This window comes from Mesoplodon densirostris, chromosome 14 (assembly GCF_025265405.1).
Source record: "Mesoplodon densirostris isolate mMesDen1 chromosome 14, mMesDen1 primary haplotype, whole genome shotgun sequence".
NCBI lineage: Eukaryota > Metazoa > Chordata > Mammalia > Artiodactyla > Ziphiidae > Mesoplodon > Mesoplodon densirostris.
In genome coordinates, this window is record NC_082674.1 from 21,418,369 (window position 1) to 21,439,523 (window position 21,155).

Genomic DNA, 21,155 nt, shown 5'->3' on the forward strand with positions numbered 1-21,155 from the left:
CAGGGAGGTGTCCGTGGCGGGAGGGTTGCAGCCATGTCGGCCAGGACGGCTGGTGGGGGGCGCTGGGAGGTGGTGAAGAAGGGGCGGCGGCCTGGGGCCGGCGGCAGTGGTAAAGGCGGCGGAGGGGACCGCCGGGCGCTCGGGGAGGCGAACGGAGTGTGGAAGTACGACCTGACCCGTGAGTACCCACCCGGCCCGCCGCCGCCGCCGGGCCCCGGGCCTGCCCCCACGGGTGGGGTAGGGAGCAGCTACCCGAGCCCAGAGGGTCAAAACACCCCCGGGCTTCTGGAGGCGCGAGCTCTCCTGCCGATCGGTACCTCCCAGTTCAGCCGGCGCCACCCTGGCGTTGCCTATTTTGAGCCTCACGGGAGGTAGACAGCGCGAGGGAAGTCGCTGTCCTTGCCTGTCAAATGAGTAAACTGAGGCCCAGCGAAGTTAGATGGCTTGTCCAGGATCACATGTCAGAGGGGACCGGGATTCTGGTTTTCGGACGCTCAGCTGACTGCACATACGCCCTACCAGCTGTTCCCGGGCCCTGGCCTGGCCTCTCCGGGCACGTGCCCGAGAGCTGCGGAGAGGCATCCTGGTTCATTATACACGGTGCCCCCGTCTTAAGTAACCAGCAGGTCGGGGGTGGGCGTGGGGACTGGGACGCACACGAGGCCTTGCACTGGGAGAAATGACCCACCACACACTGTCCACACCCACCAAGTGTTATTCTAAGTGGTGCCGGTTTCCTCAAAGCCTCCTGGAGGAGTGGAGAAAGCTTGCCACTTGTTGATTGTAGAGTTGTCACATCTGAACCAAAAGGAACTGGGGTAGAATCAAGAAGGAAAAATCCTGACCTCCCAGACTGCTAGCCATTCAACAAAGAAGCCAGCCCTCTGTATCCCACCCCCGACCACCGATTCTCACATACTCTGATTTCCTAATAAAGAAACACCTCATCTCTGTGAAAGAGCCCATGAACTCACGAGCTGTGATTATTGAAGAAGCAGCCAGGAGGGCTCCCTGCCCTGCTCCTTAAGCAGGACAGCAAGACGGGGCTTTGAGGCAGGATCCTCCCTGAAGATGAATTAGGTGACAGTGTGGAGGAAGGGACCACTGTTCCTGTGAGGCCCTCCTGACTCAGGGCTGCCCCCCTTTCTCTGCCTGTCATTACCCCAGCTCCAATCCAGACGACAAGCACCCTGTATGAGCGGGGCTTTGAGAAAATCATGAAGCGGCAGAATAAGGAGCAGGTTCCACCCCCTGCTGTGGAGCCTAAGAAACCGGGGAACAAGAAGCAGACTAAGAAGGTGGCCACGCTCACCAACCAGAACCAGAAGCAGGGCCGCTTTCGCAGCCTGGAGGAGGCACTGAAAGCTGTGAGTGTGCCTAGGCTTTAGGCAGGGCAAGAATGAGGACTCGAGGAGTAGAGAACATGAGAGGAGCGGGAGGGGGACAGGCGGCTCAGGGACCTGTGGAATGTGGGACATTGCTGGCTGAGAGGAGGCGTTCAGGAAAGGATGGAAACCCCAAGGGGTACAGTGTTTGCACTTAGGATGGAAAGGAAATACGTTTATAGAGAAACATAGATTCGTGAGAGGAGAGCCTTGAAAATCCAGAGATACAGGGAGGATTTAGAAAAACTGCTTGTGGTTCCTCTCCACAGGGAAGGAGGGAGCTTTCATTTTCTGTCTAGTCTTCTGTTTTTCCCCTTGAACATGTGAAGGGCCCAAGAGTATTAGTCCTTGAGATCAGCAATTGCAGCTTTCATGTTCTCTGTTTCCTAAAGATCTGGATTCAGCAAAAGTGTGACATTCTACATACTTTCGTTTAAAAGCAGAAACCCTTTGTTCTTCCTACCACCACCTAGTTCAACCATTTTCCCACCTCTACCCCATTACTCTGTACCCACAACTCACCATGAGGGTCCTGTGTCCCTGGCAGCTGGACCTGGCAGCTCTGCAGAAGGAACTGGACAAGAGCCAAAGCGTGTTCTCTGGGAACCCATCTGTGTGGTTGAAGGACCTGGCCAGCTATCTCAACTACAAGCTCCAAGTACCTCCAAGTGAACCCACATTAAGCCAGCATACTCACGGTTAGTTCTCCAGACAAGTTCAAGGAAATTATGAAAGGGCTGTGCGTAAGCACGTTACTTAGTAACTGAGCCCAGTGCCCCCTACTGCCCTGATTTACATGGGTGATTTCAGCTGTTCTCAAATCATCATGGCTTAAAAGTTTCCAGACCTCATTGAAATAGGGAGGGTGCCAGCAACAGTGCAGTGACCTCTGCCTCCACTTACCGTTCTCAGGGGGCAAATCAGAGCTCTCAGAGCTGGCAGAGGCTTCTGGTCCTAGCACTCATACGAGGCCTATCGGCCGCAGATTATCCCTACAGCCTGGTGAGCCGGGAGCTGCGTGGGATCATCCGAGGGCTACTGGCGAGGGCAGCGGAGTCTGTGGAGCTCTTTTTTGACCACTGTCTATTCACCATGCTACAAGAGCTGGATAAGACGCCAGGTGAGAGGGGCCCGTGAGGAATATCCCAGTCCCATCTGGGGAGTACCCCCTTTTTCCTGCTTCAGGAGTAGCTGGGTGGTTCCGTTTCAGCAGAGAAATGTGCTAACCTCAACACTGTTTTGGAAAAGGAGGAGGATGTTAGGACTCACTGGGCCTGGGTTCTGGGCTCTCGGCTGTCCAAAGGGAGGTTACAGGTTTGGGCTGCTGATTAGTATATGTAGGTCTGAGAATGTATATCTCTCCAGGGGAGTCACTACACGGTTACCGCATCTGTATCCAGGCCATTCTGCAGGACAAGCCCAAGATCGCCACCATGAACCTGGGCAAGGTGAGCTCAGGGTCGTGGTGGGGACATCGGGAGGCTAGGACTGGGGAGGCTGGGCGGAATCTATACTGTTAGACCCAATTAAGGGGTAGTGGGAGGTCCTGTAAGACAGATGATCACAGCTAACACTGTTAGTGCTTACTGTGTCTACTTTGTACATTATATGAGGTAGGTACTGCTGTTATTCCCATTTTGTAGATGAGAAGATTGAGCCACTGAGGGGTTCAGTAACTTTCATAGAGTTGGTCCACTAGTAAGTGGCAAGTATCGGTGGAGGCCACAGCCTGGCGCTGGAGCCTGCGCTCCGAATCGCTCCGCCACGCTGCCGTGCCGCTGCCCTGTCCCGCAGCCTGCCCCTCCTCTCCCAGTTGACATCTCTCTTCCTCCCTGGCTTTGGGGGTGCTCCTGGCGCTCTGCCCTACCCCAACCTGTCTCTCCCACCGGTCTCCTCAGTTCCTGGAACTGCTGAGGTCCCACCAGAGCCGACCAGCAAAGTGTCTGACCATCATGTGGGCCCTGGGTCAAGCAGGTTTTGCCAATCTCACCGAGGGACTGAGAGGTAACGAGGAAGTGGGGAAGAAAGAGGGAGGTTTTGGAGCCAGCAAGTTACTCTTTAATGTTCTCCGTGGATCCAGGCCTGAGGCTTCCTCCCTGACCTTCGTCTCCACAGTGTGGCTGGGGATCATGCTGCCTGTGCTGGGCATCAAGTCTCTGTCTCCATTCGCCATTGCATACCTGGATCGGCTGCTCCTGTGAGTAATGGCAGGGAACAGCAAGGCCAAGGCCCAGGGCGTTTTCCAGTGGCCGTTTCAGCAAAATGGGATGCTGTGGTCCTGGTTTCTGTAGATGAGAGGAGAATCAGGCCCAGCTCCTCCCAGCTCAGAGTGTGATGGTGAAGAAGGAAGGGGAGGGGGAGGGGGCAGAGTTTATGCCCTTTTTCTTGGATGTTATTCTTAGCTGGGTCCATGGCCCGGGCAGGTGGTCCCCAACAAGCCTGTTTCTTTCTTCCTCCACAGGATGCACCCCAACCTCACCAAGGGCTTTGGCATGATTGGCCCCAAGGACTTATTCCCACTTCTGGACTTTGCCTATATGCCCAACAACTCCCTGACTCCCAGGTAGGGCTGCCCTGGGTCACACGTGCTGTGAAGGATCCCAGCAGAGGGTTAGGAGTGGACAATATATGTCCCTTCCCCTCCAGGCACTCTAGATCTGAGATGATCAACCTGCAAGTACAAGGGATCGTTGAACCCCTGGAATTATATGGGCCCTCAAGTGTGATTGGCATGTGGGCATTTTCCTGGGGAGGGGACCCATGACTCTGAGCAAATTTTCCAAGAAGTCTCCGAGTCTAGAATGATGCAGAACCATCACAAGGCCCTTCATGACTGCCCGCCTTGGGCAGGGTGTGGACTCTGAGGCAGGCAGAAGGGACACAGCGCACAAATGCATTTAGAGCCTGTGCCTGGCTCTCCTCTCAACCCCCTCCACAGCCTGCAGGAGCAGCTGTGTCAGCTTTACCCACGACTGAAGGTGCTGGCATTTGGGGCGAAGCCGGAATCCACCCTGCACACCTACTTCCCCTCCTTCCTGTCCAGAGCCACCCCTGGCTGCCCTCCGGAGATGAAGAAAGAGGTGAGGAAGTGGTGGGAGGCTCCTTTTCCTTCCCAGGGGTCTGCTACAGAGGTCCTTACCTGCTGACAAAGGCCCTGCTTCAGGGAGCCCGTTTTCTGGGCATCCCCTTAGCTCACTCCTGACAGCCGCCTGCCCGGCTCCCTCATGCTCTGCCCTCAGAAGATCGGAGCTGAAAAGAGACACATTCAGGTCTGGCCGGTCTCTGATATCCTGCCCCTTGCAGACAAGTGAACTTCAAGCTCAGGAGCCCTGGCCTCCCCCTTTACAGCCTCTCGGAGAGTTTCGGGGCATGGGCACAATTTCTCCATCCTTTAGGGTGGGTGTGTTGCCCGGATGGCCTCACTTAGGAGAGGGGGGTTACCTCCCAGCAATCCCTGCCACCAGCCCCGGACCCCAGCAGTCTCTCCCTTCTCCCGTCCCCTGTGCAGCTCCTGAGCAGCCTGACCGAGTGCCTGACGGTGGACCCCTTCAGCACCAGCGTCTGGAGGCAGCTGTATCCCAAGCACCTGTCACAGTCCAGGCAGGTGGGGGTGGGAGGGTCACCTGCCCCTGATCCACACAGAGAAGCCTTAATTCACGCTTCTGGTGTGTCCCTGTCCTAGAAGCCGAAGGGGGACGTTTGTCACTTGTTCAGGCTCATGTCCCTCAAGTTCAGCGGGAACATTGCTGGGAGGCCTCTAGGAAGCTGCTCCTCTACAGGGGGCGGGGAGGTGGATATCTTTCAGCCTGAAGGAGCGGGGCCTCGTGGACGACAGAGGGATGGAAGGGGCCAAGTGGGCCTCCTGATTGGAAGGGGTTGTGCTTTCCCCACAGCCTGCTGCTGGAGCACTTGCTCAGGTCCTGGGAGCGGATTCCCAAGAAGGTAAGGAGCTGGGAGGACATGGCAGGCTGAGCCTCGTCTGGGTTCTGGGTTCATACCCCTCAGCCACTGTCCCCCCTTTCTGAGAAGGTGCTCTGTTAGCATATCTGGCATGGAAAACGAAGCAGAAGGGAGGCTCAGGGTTCCCTCCTGGGCCAAATCTTACGATCCCAGCCTAGACTTTTCTTACCCTGTAGACACAGAAGTCTTTGCAAGAAACCATTCAGTCCTTCAAGCTCACCAACCAGGACCTGCTAGGGAAGAGCAGCTGCAGAAACCAGGATGTCATCACCTGTGACGCGGCCTGCAAGGTGCCAGCGCCCAGCCCTCCCCCAGCCCCACAAACTGTTCTGCGTCGCTGTCTCAGCACGCCCTGGGGTGGGCCTGTATCCCATTCCTGCCCCACCTGTCCTTGGAGCCCGCACTACCTCCTGGGTAATGTGAAGGCCGGATCCTCTCCCTGGAAGGCCTAGCTCGAGGCCTGCCTTACGAGGCCAGGAGCAGCGCCTATCCCTTCTGACCGCTGCTCTCTACCCCTTCTAGAGTCTGCTGCAGCAGGCACGGGGCCTCTGGCTGCCCTGGACGCGGCTGCTCCTGTTGGTGCTGGTCTTTGCCGTAGGTTTCCTGTGCCATGACTTGCGGTCACACAGCTCTTTCCAGGGTAAGCAGGGATTGGCAGGCCAGGGAGATAGCCTGGGGCTCTCTATGGGGACACAGAGCTGCATGTAGCACCGCCCCCCCACAACACAATCCAGAACAAACACATTTCCGACATGTTTCTGTCACACCTCAGATCGGACAGGTGCTTTGCAGTATAGAAATGCTTGCATATTCATGGTCTCATCTGAGTAGATGTTATCTTGTTTTTAACTTCTGAGGAAATTGAGGCTCAGAAAGATTTACCAATTAGCTAAAATACAGCTAGGAAATAGAAGGGCCGACCCTCAAACCCAAGGCTTCTTGACGCCTAAGCCCAGGGCTCCACCTGGCTGCACCCTTCTTGCTCCCCTGGCCTGCATCCTGCCCCCGTGTGTGCTCCAGAGCAGACTGGAGGCAGCTCTGCAGCCCCAGGAGCCCACTGAGTCCTGCCCCATCCCTCACTGGGTCTGCCCTGGGGCCTGTAGTGTCTGTCTCTCCGGTCCCTTCCCCGCTCACCTCCCAGCTCACCCGAGGCCCCCTTTACTCAGCCTCCTTTTCTGGCCGGTTGCTTCATTCATCCGGTGTCTTGCCTGCTGGCCAACAAGCATGTACCAAGATCTACTCCTACAGCCTGCAAGGCTACAGGTGAGCACCTCCTGGGGAGGGGTGGGGTGGGAGAGAGAGGGCTTGTGTGTTCAGGCATTGACAATCAGTGGGAAGTGATGGTGGTTTTCCTCTCCCAAGGCCTCCCTTGCCCCAGCTGTTCTTGGGCCAAATTGCCTGGGAAAACTCAGAGACCTCCTTCCTCCCCTGTGTCTTCTCCTACAGCTGGCTGGAGGAGACATTGCCGGCCTGGGGTTCCCACTTGCTGGCCATGGTGAGGCCCAGCTTGCAGCTGGCCTGGGCCCACACCAGTGCCACAGTCAGCTTCCTTTCTGCCCACTGTGCCTCCCACCTTGCCTGGTTCGGTGACAGCCTCACCAGCCTCTCCCAGAGGGTAAGCCAGAGACAGGGAGGTCAGAGAAGGCTGCTCTCGCCAGGGGCTGAGTTCTTGGGAAGGTGCAGCCCCATGTGGACTGCATTCCCTGGCCACTCTAATCCCGTCCATTCTCCACGGTCCAGCTACAGATCCAGCTCCCTGATGCCCTGAACCAGCTGCTCCATTCTCTGAGGGAGCTGCTCCTGTTTCTTTACCAGAACATCCTGCTGCCCACGTGGCACATGCTGCTTGAGGCCCTGGCCCGCGTCCAGGAGCACTGCCATGAGGCTTGCAGGTGAGACCCTCGCCCAGGGCACCAGCAGGAGGCCCGTGGCCGCGCGCCCTTTCTCCAGGGACAAGGCTCCTCTGTTGAGTCTCTCACTCTGCCCTGGCCCCTGCTCATCCCTTGGCCACTCTGGGATGCGGGTTGTGAGTGGGAGCTACAGCCCTGTGACTTGACGCAGCTGCACATCACCGCTTTCCAACCTCCACAAATGTTCTGCTTTCCTCCCAGAGGTGGGGTGACCTGGGACTGCGTGAAGACACAGCTCAGTGAGGCTGCCCACCAGACCTGGCTCTGCCTACAGGACACCACAGTGGCCTTCTTGGACTGGGCACTTGCCATGATATCCCAGAAGTAGGCCCTGCCTCCCTGGCTGCTGGGTTCTGTCTGGAGCAGACCATCTGAGACTGCTGGCGGGGAGAGGGTGGCAGTTCTGCATGGGAGTCTTTGTTACATGGTGCCTGAGTTCTGTCTCCTAGGCAAATGGTTGGCTGCCTCTGCCTCAGTTCTTCCACTTTGGCAGCAGCTGAGCCCAGGGGTATCTCAGCCTCCTACCCACGATTCCACTGAGCACTGCTCTACCCGATTGCACACAGCTCCCAGCCTCTGTCCTTGGGCTGGTAAGCCTCTCTCGCCTCCTCTCTTGTCTCCTGCTCTCCACTTCCTTCTCTCTCATTCCTGAAACCTCAAACAGCTCATCTCCAAAAAGGTGGGACTCCAGCAAGTGGTTTCTGCCTTCTTCTGACAAATGATTCCTGCTCCCAGACTTCAGCCGCAGCAGAAAAAAGAAAGGGACCTCCAGAAGGATCCAGAAGAATATAGCACCTCAGTGGGTGGCAGCAGCTTCGCCTGTACCCACACCCTGGGTGTGGCTGTCAGTGGACATGGAGGCCTGGGTGGAAAGGCCTCTCACCTCAAAATGCTCAACTTAGCTCCTTCAAGGCCCCTCACTGGCCCTTCCATTGTGGTCCTACTTCCTCACTCTCCATTCCCCTTCAGTGCTGGGGGATCTCTGCCTCAGTGTTCAGCCTTTCTCTGCTGCCCACCCCTACCATCTGTCTGGAGAGCAGAGCCCAGGTAATCATGTGCCTTGGGCCCAGGGAACCTTCCAGCAGTCTGATGAGACAGGATGTGGCCCATGGGTGGAATACGCGGTGGAATAAAGGACACAGGTTTGATTTCTAGCTTTCCTCTGTGCCTCTTCGTACAAGAATTCCTGTAGTTGTGGACAGGAGGACGAAATTGGAGCACCTGCACATTCTTTAGCCCCCCGCCCTCCTGAAGGTTGTAGCCACTGGCTGTAATTGAGCTTCTGGCAAGGAAAGCCCATTCTAAAGTTTGGCCTGTCGAGGGTTCTAGACACACTCCTCTTGCTCATGTATTGTCTCACTTGTCCCTGTGATTCGCGTCCCAGGATTTGCCTTGGTAGCTTGAGTATTTTATGCTTGGAAAAGTTGGGGAGAGTCTCCTAGAGGAATTCTTGGCCAGTGATCAGAGGGTGTCTCCTTCGTTCCCAGGACCTTAATTTATTAATTCGTTCATTTTATAGGCAGTGAGTGAAAGGTTTAGAACTCCAAGAGTCAAGGGTTTATCACCAAAGTCCCTTTTAATTTTTGACTTGAGATTAATAATTAGCTAACTGCATGGGTTTTCAGTTCTCACCTCAAGCTTCTTTCCTTGAATGTTTCAAAAAATATAAGCAGTACTAGAGGTGCACTGCCCGCTAACTTCCATGGGCTGGTTTCTGCTTCCATCATAAACACCTGAGATGGCCAGCTGCCACTTTCCCTTTCACAGGCTGCCCTGAGATGCCTCCATTTCCAGCAGCAAGATTATAAAGAAGCAAGCATAGAAAAATCTTGATACAAGGTGAGGTCGTGAGGACTATAGCATCTCATGTTTTTGTTCTCTTTCCTTGTTAGGATGTAACTACATTACCACATTGGGAAGAACCCTGCTCTTCTAGTGGCAGTCAGCCATGACCATTTTTCCCAGAAAAAAAGAAACCCCACCTGGCAAAGGACCAAGGTTTAGGACTGCTAGGCAGGACTGTCCAAGGGCCCCAAGACATGTTCCGTTGCCTCAGTTCTTCCTTACCAAGCAGATGGGTTCAACTCTTAAGAGTAGTGAATCCTTGTAACTGTCCTGTATTCAAGGCAAATTGAAGAAAGGGGGGTGGTGTGAGCTTGGGTTGGCACAAGCGCAGGGCCAGTAAAATGATAACACTCTGTCCTACAATGACATTGAGTCCAGCCAAGACTGCTGAACTGGATTTTCAATCTAGCAACTGAGAGAATCCCACTTACAGGTGCTTCATTGGTTTCTAATGTGTGTACTATTTCTACCTTGTTAGGTTCATTTAATCTCTGACATATGATCCTGGGATGCAACATTTTTCTTTAACTCAGGTAAACTGGGGTCTCCACAGCCTCTCACAGGGACACTGACACCTTAATTGGCTTTATTCAGTAGACACAGTGGTTTGACCTGATAACTGGAATTGTCAGAATTTTTCCTCTGTCAGTAGTCCAACACTACCTGCTGTCCATTAAAGCTAGACCAGACATCCAGATGTTTCACTTTAGCAGAACTGTCAACGAACAGGAATCCAAGCTGAGCCAGTTAGTTGAACCAACCAGTATGGACTGGTGGAGTACACTGATGCTGGCAGGTGGGCAATCACACTGATAATTGGTGTTTTTGGCAATAAACTGACACCTGAAAGATCACTTCTAGACATTTTAACTTTTCACACACAGGTGGAGTTTTACAGAGAACATACCATGTAACTGATGGGCAGTTTGAGTATTGTTAACTAACTAGTTATTACTAGTTCTTGTACAAATTATATCGTGTGACTCATTAGAAACACTTCTTTCCAATTTTCCTAAGTCTTAAATCATGTTTTTGGTTTCCTCTGGTCATGTGTACCCCGTCTACAGCTTCAGCTTTAGAGCAGGGCAGCTTGATGGGGAGCCTTACTATGGATAGATAATGTTGCTAGACTCACGCCTGTGACATTGGCAGTCCATTCCCAAATGGCTCCACTCTTAGAGTGGAGTGTTTCCCACAGAAATAGGCATGCCTACCCTGCCCTATTCCAGAATGACCCAGTTGTCAATTATACAGAAATTTCAATGGTTGGATGACCTCTGAGCATTTTAATATGTCTTAATCTCTCCTGAAGGAGTTTGGATTTAAGTGAACGCTTAAAGTGACTAATTTTTTTTCTACATAATCTTCCTGGTTCTGCTCCCAAGGGGACTTTAGGGGAAAAAGGACCTTGCTTTTCCCTATATGATGTTCCATTTTTACCTGGCAGTTTCATTGCCCAGACTTGAAGTATAAGAAAGAATTTGGGGGTGAGGGAGAGCTTTCACCAGGGCATGAGCGAATACTTATTGACTATTGAATATTCTACCTATTAATAAAAACGTTGAGTTCAGACATGTTGGATGTGCCTTGGTATAGTTTTTTTTTTACTATGTTAGTACACAAGTTATTAATTTTTAATAGACTTTATTTTTTTTTTTTTTTTTTTTTTTTTTTTTTTTGCGGTATGCGGGCCTCTCACTGTCGTGGCCTCCCCCGTTGCGGAGCACAGGCTCCGGACGCGCAGGCTCCGGACGCGCAGGCTCAGCGGCCATGGCTCACGGGCCCAGCCGCTCCGCGGCATATGGGATCCTCCCAGACCGGGGCACGAACCCGTATCCCCTGCATCGGCAGGCGGACTCTCAACCACTTGCGCCACCAGGGAGGCCCTAGACTTTATTTTTTATAGCAGTTTTAGGTTCACATCAAAACTGAGCAAAATGTACGCTCGCCTTGCCCCTGCACTCCACAGCTTCCCTAGTGTCAACATCAGTGAACCTACACTGACACATCAGTGTCACCTGGAGTCTATAGTTCCCATTCAGTCTTTTAAAATTTATTGACTTGTTACGTAACATGTGGGCTATCCTGGAGAATATTCCATGTACACTTGAGAAGCACGTGTATTCTGCTGTTGTTGGGTGGAATGTTTTGTGTATGTCTGTTAGGTCTGGTTGGTATGCTGATTAAGGCCTCCATTTCCTTACCGAGCTTATCATAAATACATTCTTAATGTTAAAAAACTCTTAAAAATCAGTAAGAAAAGCACTAAACAACAATAAAAATATGGATGAAACATACTTCATAAAAGAAATGCAAATGAACAATAGACTTAGTGGGGGAAAGTCCATTTCGTTGGCAAAGAAGTGTAAATTTAAAATAAGGTAGCGCTGGGACTTCCCTGGTAGTGCAGTGGTTAAGAATCTGCTTGCCAATGGGACATGGGTTCAAGCCCTGGTCCGGGAAGATCCCACATGCCACGAAGCAACTAAGCTCGTGCGCCACAACTACTGAACCTGTGCTCTACAGCCTGTGAGCCACAACTACTGAGCCTGTGTGCCACAACTACTGAAGCCCGCACACCTAGAGCTCGTGCCCCACAATGAGAAGCCACTGCGATGAGAAGCAAGCTCACTGAAATGAAGAGTAGCACCCGTTCGCCGCAACTAGAGAAAGCCTGCGTGCAGCAACAAAGACTTAACACAGCCAAAAATAAATAAATAAATTTATTTAAAAATAAAATTGGGACTTCCCTGGTGGTCCAGTGGTTAGGACTCCACGCTTCCACTGCAGGGGGCATGGGTTCGATCCCTGGTCAGGGAACTAAGATCCCACATGCCTCGTGGTGCGGCCAAAAAAAAAAAAAAGGAATAAAAATAAAATAAAATAAGGTAGCGCTTACTTTTGCCTATCATATTAATAAAAGTTTTTTTAAGTGATAATATACTCAGTGAATGCTATGATAGAAATTGGTATAATGTTTCTGGGAATTAATTTGGTAATATTTATCAAAAGCCTTAACAGTTTCATACTACCTTACCAAGTAGTTCCACTCCTATAAATATATTCTAGAGACTAGAGAAGTAAACAGAAATATAGACAAAGATTTATGTACAAGAACATTTATTGTAGCAGTATTAATAGGAAAAATCTGGATAAACTGTCCCACAATAAGATGAATATTTCAATGAACTTTTGTAAAAAAGCAAACGATGAGAAATGGCTGTTCAAATGGTGATTTCAAAAAATCTTTAATGACAGAAAATTGCCTATTATTAATTGAGCTCAATTTATTGAAACTGGCTGCAATAAGAAATACAGAAAATAAGTGTTGGCAAGGATGTGGAGAAATTGGAACTTTTCTACAATGGTGGTGGGAATGAAAAATTGTTCAACCGCTGTGGAAAACAGTTTGGCAGTTCCTCAAAGAGTTAAACATATAATTACCATAAAACTCAGCAATTCTATTCTTAAGAGTATACCCAAGAGAAATGAAAACATACATCCACACAGAAACTTGTACACGAATGTTTATGGCAATATTATTCATAAAAGCCAAAAGGTGTGCCTGCTGGCCGCTGGTGGGGGAACTCTTAACACCCAAGGAGACAGGAGGAACCCCAAAGTGAACCAGTAGGACGGAGGGGGACGGAGTGGGGAGGAGAAGGGGAGGCCAGAGACGATTGGCGCCCCTGAGGCTGGGGAGATCAGGAGAAGCAGGCAGGAGGGACTCGGAGAAGAGCCAGAGAGGAGCAGAGGGAGATCGCCTGGCTCACTCAGGCCGGGGAGCTTGCTGAGCTCCCAGGTGAGGTCCCCTAGCCTCTGGGACCGGGGGTGGGGGCACGCCTGGGCCCCTTCTGTTCCTGGAGCCTAAGCCCCACTCCTCACAGCTCCCAGGGCCTTTCCCAGCCCTGTGGGTCCTGAGCATTGGCCCCGCCCACTGCCCAAACCTCGCCCTTGCTTAGGCCCAGCCCTCCACAGCTAAGGCTTCCCCCCCCTTTTTTTTTCTTTTTCCTTTTCTCTCCTCCTCTTTTTTACTATTGTGTACTGATGTACCTTCTGGTTGTTGATTCATCTATATTTTTATTTTTATATTCTTCCTAACATATCTGTTAGCTTCTAGTCTAATTTTATTTTTTACTTTGTTATTGTTCTTTTTTTTTTTTTTTTTTTTTTTTTTCCGCCCCAGGCAGCTTGCAGTATCTCGGTTCACAAACCCTGGGTCCGGCCGAAGCACCTACGGTGGGAGCTCTAAGTCCACACCACTGGACTAACAGAGAACCTCAGACCCCAGGGAATATTCATCGGAGCGATGTCTCACCGAACTCCTCATCTCAGCACCAAGACCCAGCTCTACCCAATAGCCTACAACTCCAGTGTTGGAAGCCTCAGGCCAAACAACCAGTAAGACAGGAACACAATCCCACTCATAAAGAAAAAAGTATGTCACAGATGAAGGAGAAAGGTAAAAACCTACAAGACCAAATAAATGAAGAGGAAATAGGCAATCTACCTGAAAAAGAATTCAGAGTAATGATAGTAAAGATGATCCAGAATCTCGGAAATAGAATGGAGGTATGGATTGAGAAAATACAAGAAATGTTTAAGAAAGATTTAGAAGAACTAAAGAATAAACAGAGATGAACAACACAATAACTGAAATGAAAAATACACTAGAAGGAATCAAATAACAGAATAACTGAGGCAGAAGAATGAATAAGTGAGCTGTAAGACAAAATGGTGGAAATAACTGCCGAGGAGCAGAATAAAGAAAAAAGAATGAAACGAATTGAAGACAATCTCAGAGACCTCTGGGACAACAATAAATGCACCAACATTCGAATTATAGGGGTCCCAGAAGGAGAAGAGGAAAAAAAAGGGTCTGAGAAAATATTTGAAGAGATTATAGTTGAAAACTTCCCTAACGTGGGAAAGGAAATAGTCACCCAAGTCCAGGAAGCACAGAGAGTCCCATACAGGATAAACCCTAGGAAAAACACACCAAGACACATATTAATCAAAACTAACAAAAATTAAATTCAAAGAAAAAATATTAAAAGCAGCAAGGGAAAAACAAAAAATAACATCCAAAGGAATCCCCATAAGGTTATCAGCTGATTTTTCAGCAGAAACTCTGCAGGCCAGAGGGGAGTGGCAGGATATACTTAAAGTGATGAAAGAGAAAAACCCACAACTAAGATTACTCTACCCAACAAGGATGTCATTCAGATTCGATGGAGAAGTCAAAAGCTTTTCAGACAAGCAAAAGCTAAGAGAATTCAGCACCACCAAACTAGCTTTACAACAAATACTAAAGAAATTTCTCTAAGTGGGAAACACAAGAGAAGAAAAAGACCCACAAAAACAAACCCAAAACCATTAAGAAAATGGTAGTAGGAACATACATATCAATAATAACCTTGAATGTAAATGGATTAAATGTCCCAACCAAAAGACACAGACTGGCTGAATGGATACAGAAACAAGACCCATATATTTGCTGTCTACAAGAGACCCACTTCAGACCTAGGGACACATACAGACTGAAAGTGAAGGGATGGGAAAGGATATTCCATGCAAATGGAAATCAAAAGAAAGCTGGAGTAGCAATACTCATATCAGATAAAATAGACTTTAAAATAAAGACTGTTAATTCCTGGTATTCTTTTTTTTTTTTGCGGTACACGGGCCTCCCACTGCCGCAGCCCCTCCCAGACCGGGGTACGAACCCGCGCCGCCTGCATCGGCAGGCGGACTCCCAACCACTGCGCCACCAGGGAAGCCCTAAAATAAAGACTGTTACAAGAGATAAGGAGGGACACTACATAATGATCAAAGGATCAATCCAAGACGAAGATATAACAATTGTAAATATTTATGCACCCAACACAGGAGCACCTCAATACATAAGGCAAATGTTAACAACCATGAAAGGAGAAATCGACAGTAACACAATAATAGTAAGGGACTTTAACACCCCACTTACACCAATGGACAAATCATCTAAAATGAAAATAAATAAGGAAACACAAGCTTTAAATGACACAATAGACCAGATAGATCTAACTGATATTTATAGAACATTCCACCCAAAAGTGGCAGAATACACTTTCTTCTCAAGTGCACATGGAACATTCTCCAGGATAGATCACATCTTGGGTCACAAATCAAGCCCTGGAAAATGTAAGAAAATTGAAATTGTATCAAGCATCTTTTCTGACCATAATGCTATGAGATTGGAAACCAATTACAGGAAAAAAACTGTAAAAAACACAAATACATGGAGGCTAAATAGTGCGCTACTAAATAACCAAGAGATCACTGAAGAAATCAAGGAAGAAATTTTAAAAATACATAGAAACAAATGATGAAAACGTGAAGACCCAAAACCTATGGGATGCAGCAAAAGAAGTTCTAAGAGGGTAGTCTATAGCAATATAATCTCACCTCAAGAAACAAGAAAAATCTCAAACAATCAAACTCTGCACTGAGAACAAGGAAAGAAAGAAGAACAAAGAAAACCCAAAGTCAGTAGAAGGAAAGAAATCATAAAGATCAGAGCAGAAATAAATGAAATAGAAATGAAGAAAACAATAACAAAGATCAATAAAACTAAAAGCTTGTTCTTTGAGAAGATAAACAAAATTGATAAATCCTTAGACTCATCAAGAAAAAAAGGAAGAGGACACAAATCAGTAAAATTAGAAATGAAAAAGGAGCAATCACAACTGACACTGCAGAAATACAAAGGATTATGAGACCACTACAAACAACTATATGCCAATAAAATGGACAACCATGAAGAAATGGACAAATTCTTGGAAAAGTACACTTTTCCATGACTGAACCAGAAAGAGTTAGAAAATTCAAACAGACCTATCACAAGTAAAGAAATTGAAACCATGATTTAAAATCTTCCAACAAACAAAAGTCCAGGACCAGACTGCTTCACAGGCAAATTCTATCTAACATTTACAGAAGAGTTAACACCAATCCTTCTCAAACTCTTCCAAAAAATTGCAGAGGAAGGAACACGCCCAAACTCATTCTATGAGGCCACCATCACCCTGATACCAAAACCAGACAAAGATAATACAAAAAAAAAGAAAATTATAGATCAATATCACTGATGAACAGAGATGCAAAAATCCTGAATGAAATACTAGCAAACAGAATTGAACAGCACATTAAAAGGATCATAAAGCATGATCAAGTGGGATTTATCCCAGGGATGCAAGGATTCTTCAATATATGCAAATCAATCAATGTGATACACCACATTAACAAATAAGGAATAAAAGCCATATGATCATCTCAACAGATGCAGAAAAATCTTTTGACAAAATTCAAGACCCATTTATGATAAAAACTCTCCAGAAAATTGACATAGAGAGAACCCACCTCAACATAATAAAGGCCATATATGGCAAACCCACAGCAAGCATCATACTCAATGGTGAAAAACTGGAAGCACTTCCACTAAGATCAGGAACAAGACAAGGATGTCCACTCTCGCCAATCTTTTTTTTTTTTTTTTTTTTTTTTTTTTGTGGTACGTGGGCCTCTCACTGTTGTGGCTTCTCCCATTGCAGAGCACAGGCTCCAGACGCGCAGGCTCAGCGACCATGGCTCACGGGCCCAGCCGCTCCGCGGCATGTGGGATCTTCCCACACTGGGGCACGAACCCATGTCCCCTGCATTGGCAGGCGGACCCTCAACCACTATGCCACCAGGGAAGCCCTCTTGCCACACTTATTCAACATAGTTTTGGAAGTCCTAGCCATGGCAATCAGAGAAGAAAAAGAAATAAAAGGAATACAAATTGGAAAAGAAGAAGTAAAACTGTTACTGTTTGCCAATGACATGATACTATACATAGAAGATCCTAAAGATGCCACCAGAAAACTACTAGAACTAATCAATGAATCTGGTAAGGTTGAAGGATACAAAATTAATGCCAGAAATCTCTGGCATTCCTATACACCAACAACAAAAAATCAGAAAGAGAAATGAAGGAAACACTCCCATTTACCATTGCAACAAAAAGAATAAAATACCTAGGAATAAACCTGCCTAAGGAGGTGGAAGACTTGTACTCAGAAAATTATAAAACACTGATGAAAGAAATCAAAGATGACATAAAGAGATGGAGAAAAATACCATGTTCTTGGATTGGAAGAGTCAATATTGTGAAAATGACTATACTACCCAAAGCAATCTACAGATTCAATGCAATTCCTATCAAACTACCAGTGGAATTCTTCACAGAATTAGAACAAAAAATTTTACAATTCGTATGGAAACACAAAAGACCCCGAATAGCCAAAGCAATCTTGAGAAAGAGACATGGAGTTGGAGAAATCAGGCTCCTCGACTTCAAACTATATGACAAAGCTACAGTAATCAAGACAGTATGGTACTGGCACAAAAACAGAAATATAGATCAATGGTACAGGATAGAATGCCCAGAAATAAACCCACGCACACATGAGCACCTAATTTATGACAAAGGAGGCAAGATCATACAATGGAGAAAAGGCAGCCCCTTCAATAAGTGGTGCTGGGAAAACTGGACAGCTACATGTAAAAGAATGAAATTAGAACACTACCTAACACCATACAAAAAAATAAACTCCAAATGGATTAAAGACTTAAATGTAAGACCAGACACTATAAAACTCTTAGAGGAAAACAAAGGAAAAACAGTCTTTGACATAAAACACCGCAAGATCTTTTTTGACCCACCTCCTAGAGTAAGAGAAATAAAAACAAAAATAAACAAATGGTACTTATTTAAACTTAAAAGCTTTTGCACAGCAAAGGAAACCATAAACAAGACAAAAAGACAACTCTTAGATTGGGAGAAAATATTTGCAAATGAAACAACAGACAAAGGATTAATCTCCAAAGTATACAAACAGCTCATGGAGCTCAATATCAAAAAAACAAACAATCCAGTTAAAAAATGGGCAGAAGACCTAAATAGACATTTCACCAAGGAAGACATACAGATGGCCAAGAGGCACATGAAAAGATGCTCAACATCACTAATTATTAGAAAAATGCAAATCAAAACTACAATGAGGTATCACCTCACGCCATTCAGAATGGCCATTATCAAAAAAGCTAGAAACAATAAATGCTGGAAAGGTTGTGGTGAAAAGGGAACCCTCCTACACTGTTGGTGGGAATGTAAATTGATACAACCACTATGGAAAACAGTATGGAGGTTCTTTAAAAAACTAAAAATAGAACTACCATTTGACCCAGCAATCCCACTACTGGGCATATACCCTGAGAAAACCATAATTCAAAAAGAGACGTGTACCACAATGTTCATTGCAGCACTATTTACAATAGCCAGGACATGGAACCAACCTAAATGTCCATCGACAGATGAATGGATAAAGATGTGGCACATAGATACAATGGAATATTACTCAGCCATAAAAAGAAACGAAACTGAGTTATTTGTAGTAAGATAGATGGACCTAGAATTTGTCATACAGAGTGAAGTAAGTCACAAAGAGAAAAGCAAGTATGCTAACACATATATATGGAATCTAAAAAAAAAAAAGTCCTGATGAACATAGTTGCAGGTAAGGAATAAAGACGTAGACATAGAAAATGGACTTGAGGACATGGGGTGGGAGGGGGAACCTGGGACGAAGTGAGAGTAGCATGGACATATATACACTACCGAATGTAAAATAGCTAGTGGGAAGCAGCAGCATAGCACAGGGATATCAGCTCAGTGCTTTGCAATGACCTAGAGAGGTGGGATAGGGAAGATGGGAGGGAGGCTCAAAAGGGAGGGGATATGGGGACATGTATATGCATATGGCTGATTCGCTTTGTTATGCAACAGAAACTAACACAGTATTGTGAAGCAATTATACTCCAATAAAGATCTTTTTTTTTTTTTTAAAGCCAAAAGGTGGAAATAGCCCAAAGGTCCATCAACAGAAGAATCGACAAAGGAATGGAATATTATTTAGCCATAAAAAGGGACAAGTACAGATACATGCTACAATTTCAGTGACTCTCAAAACATTATAAGTGAAAGAAATTAACACAAAAGGTCACATATTTTACGATTTCTTTTGTATGAAATCTCCAAAATAGGTAAATCCGTAGAGACCGAAAGCGTATTAGTCGTTGCCAGGGGCTGGGTGAAGTATGGATGGGAGTGATTACTTTAAGGGTACAGGGTGTTCTTCCAAGGTGATTTAAAAAAATTTTTTTTTAGACTAGAGGGAGGTTTGCACAACATTATGAACCTACTAAATGCCACTGAATTGTTCATACTTTAAAATAGTTGGCTGTATGTTATGCGAATTTCGCTCAAAAACAAAACAAAACCCCCAAGCAACATAATTAAATATATTCTGCTTTCCAGCCCCGCCTCCCCACAAGAAAGAGAAAGACAGTGAGAGTGCTAATCACCGTTCCAAGAAAACTACCCCAAACTAACGTTCTAGGACATAATGGTAGCATTTGCAGCAGCAGAATGAAGTTAGACTAATAAATCAATGGGAAGATGTTAACCTCCTGCTTTGTGGATGGGCACAGGCGTGAAGCCCGTGTTGCGTTCAATGACAACAGAAACTTCAGATTTAAAACAGCCTGAGAGAACCCCAAAAATGTTGGAGCCGCGAGGGGCTTGAAACCATCGCCCGACCTGGATCTGCCCGGGCGATTGTGACTCGGGGTAACACAGGCGGTTGCAGAGCTGGCAATGGAGACCAGGTCTCCCCGCACACCCACCCCGCCACATCGCGAAGCAAAGCTTCACACACGAGTTGGGTTTTAGGTTTGTTTCTTTGTTTTAAAACCCCATGACCTTTTGGTGGGCAAAGGATTGTGGGCTGGCATGCCTGGCCCCTGGAAGGAGAGATGCAGGTGTGAGGCGGGCAGGGGCGGGAGCCGGGTGGATGCTAGCGGCCCGACTCCCCGCCCGGCTCAGGGCCCCGTCCGCAATCACTAATCCCGGGCATCCCGCGTTGCCCGCTCCAGCGCCGCCAGGCTCGCCTCCAGCAGCTCGGTGGTTTGTATCTTTCTTGCTCTTAGGAGGAAGAGATCCTGACAAACGTGGGTTAATTGACTGAATGAATGTCCTTCACATCAGGAGAGCAGTAGGATTTTACTGGCGCCCCTGGAGAAACCGGAGAGAAACGAGGAGCGGAAATAGCGAACGTAAGCGGTCGGCTTTGCAAACCCAGCGGGCGCCGGGCGATTGTAGAGCACATGTGCGTACCCGCCCGGCCGGAGAAATGTGGCCCATAAGTCAGGGTTGTGGGCCTGGTCTCGAAGTGTCCGCAGTCCTGTAAGAAACCACAGCTGGTGGGGGGGGGGGGGGGGTTCGTTTTGTAAAAAGCAAGGAAACGGAAGGGAAACTGTATTGCCCGTGTTTCCTTGGTCCAGAGTTGGAAAGCGGGTCCTTTGGCAGCGCCCTTTGCTCTCATTTCTGTCTCCGGGTTCCTCTGTTCTGTGCACCCTGGAGGAGCTCGGTCCCGGGGAGTTCCTTTAGAGGGTGGGGGCCAGGCCACCCTAAAATTACTGAGACCCTGCAGTGAGGCCTTGGTAAGCATTAGAGGGACGACGGCAGGTGCTTGCACTAGCGGGGCCTTCGATAGCTCAGTTGGTAGAGCGGAGGACTGTAGTGGGTGAGCTGTGGCAATCCTTAGGTCGCTGGTTCGATTCCGGCTCGAAGGACTTCGTGTGATCTTTTTACCTTACACTCATTCAGAGGAGAAAAGCTTACCTAGAAGCCGACTGTGAGTTGCGTACGCACTGCAGATGTTCCGTGAAACATATATGCAGTAAATAGTCAGGGTACGGGTACGCTCTCTTGGGGGTTACATGCAAAGGAATGTTAACCTGTGCTTTTAAATGAGGCTTATTATTGATTAGGTGTAATTATTATATGTCTGCTTTTAAAAATCTTGCCCGCGGTCCCACTGCACTTGAGTGCTAAGCTAAATGAATGTTTTGAATTGCGGTCTGTTCACTGGTCAGTGGACACCCCAGAACAACCTGTAAGGCAAAAAGAAAGAAG

General features: G+C 47.8%; 1 protein-coding gene and 1 non-coding gene across 2 annotated transcripts; both read left to right on the plus strand.

The window, feature by feature from the left end:
• On the plus strand, window positions 1-8,403 carry TMEM214 (transmembrane protein 214). The gene is made up of 17 exons (XM_060117183.1): window positions 1-178; window positions 1,168-1,367; window positions 1,933-2,083; window positions 2,371-2,505; window positions 2,751-2,833; window positions 3,284-3,389; window positions 3,501-3,582; window positions 3,847-3,948; window positions 4,324-4,465; window positions 4,894-4,985; window positions 5,279-5,327; window positions 5,522-5,635; window positions 5,868-5,985; window positions 6,512-6,608; window positions 6,792-6,960; window positions 7,086-7,237; window positions 7,457-8,403. The coding sequence occupies exons 1-17, from the start codon at window positions 34-36 to the stop codon at window positions 7,581-7,583; spliced, it is 2,064 nt and encodes a 687-aa protein (XP_059973166.1). The 5' UTR covers window positions 1-33; the 3' UTR covers window positions 7,584-8,403.
• Window positions 8,404-20,723: 12,320 nt separating this feature from the next.
• On the plus strand, window positions 20,724-20,812 carry TRNAY-GUA (transfer RNA tyrosine (anticodon GUA)). Its single transcript is given in 2 exon segments — window positions 20,724-20,760; window positions 20,777-20,812. It is a non-coding gene; the product is annotated as a tRNA-Tyr (tRNA).
• Window positions 20,813-21,155: the final 343 nt, after the last annotated feature.

Bases quoted from the DNA above. Each gene is read 5' to 3' on its own strand.
- TMEM214 (XM_060117183.1), top strand. From the start codon at position 34: ATGTCGGCCAGGACGGCTGGTGGGGGGCGCTGGGAGGTGGTGAAGAAG. The intron at 1,368-1,932 runs GTGAGTGTGCCT...TGTCCCTGGCAG, and splicing joins TGGAGGAGGCACTGAAAGCT to CTGGACCTGGCAGCTCTGCA. The intron at 4,986-5,278 runs GCAGGTGGGGGT...CTTTCCCCACAG, and splicing joins AAGCACCTGTCACAGTCCAG to CCTGCTGCTGGAGCACTTGC.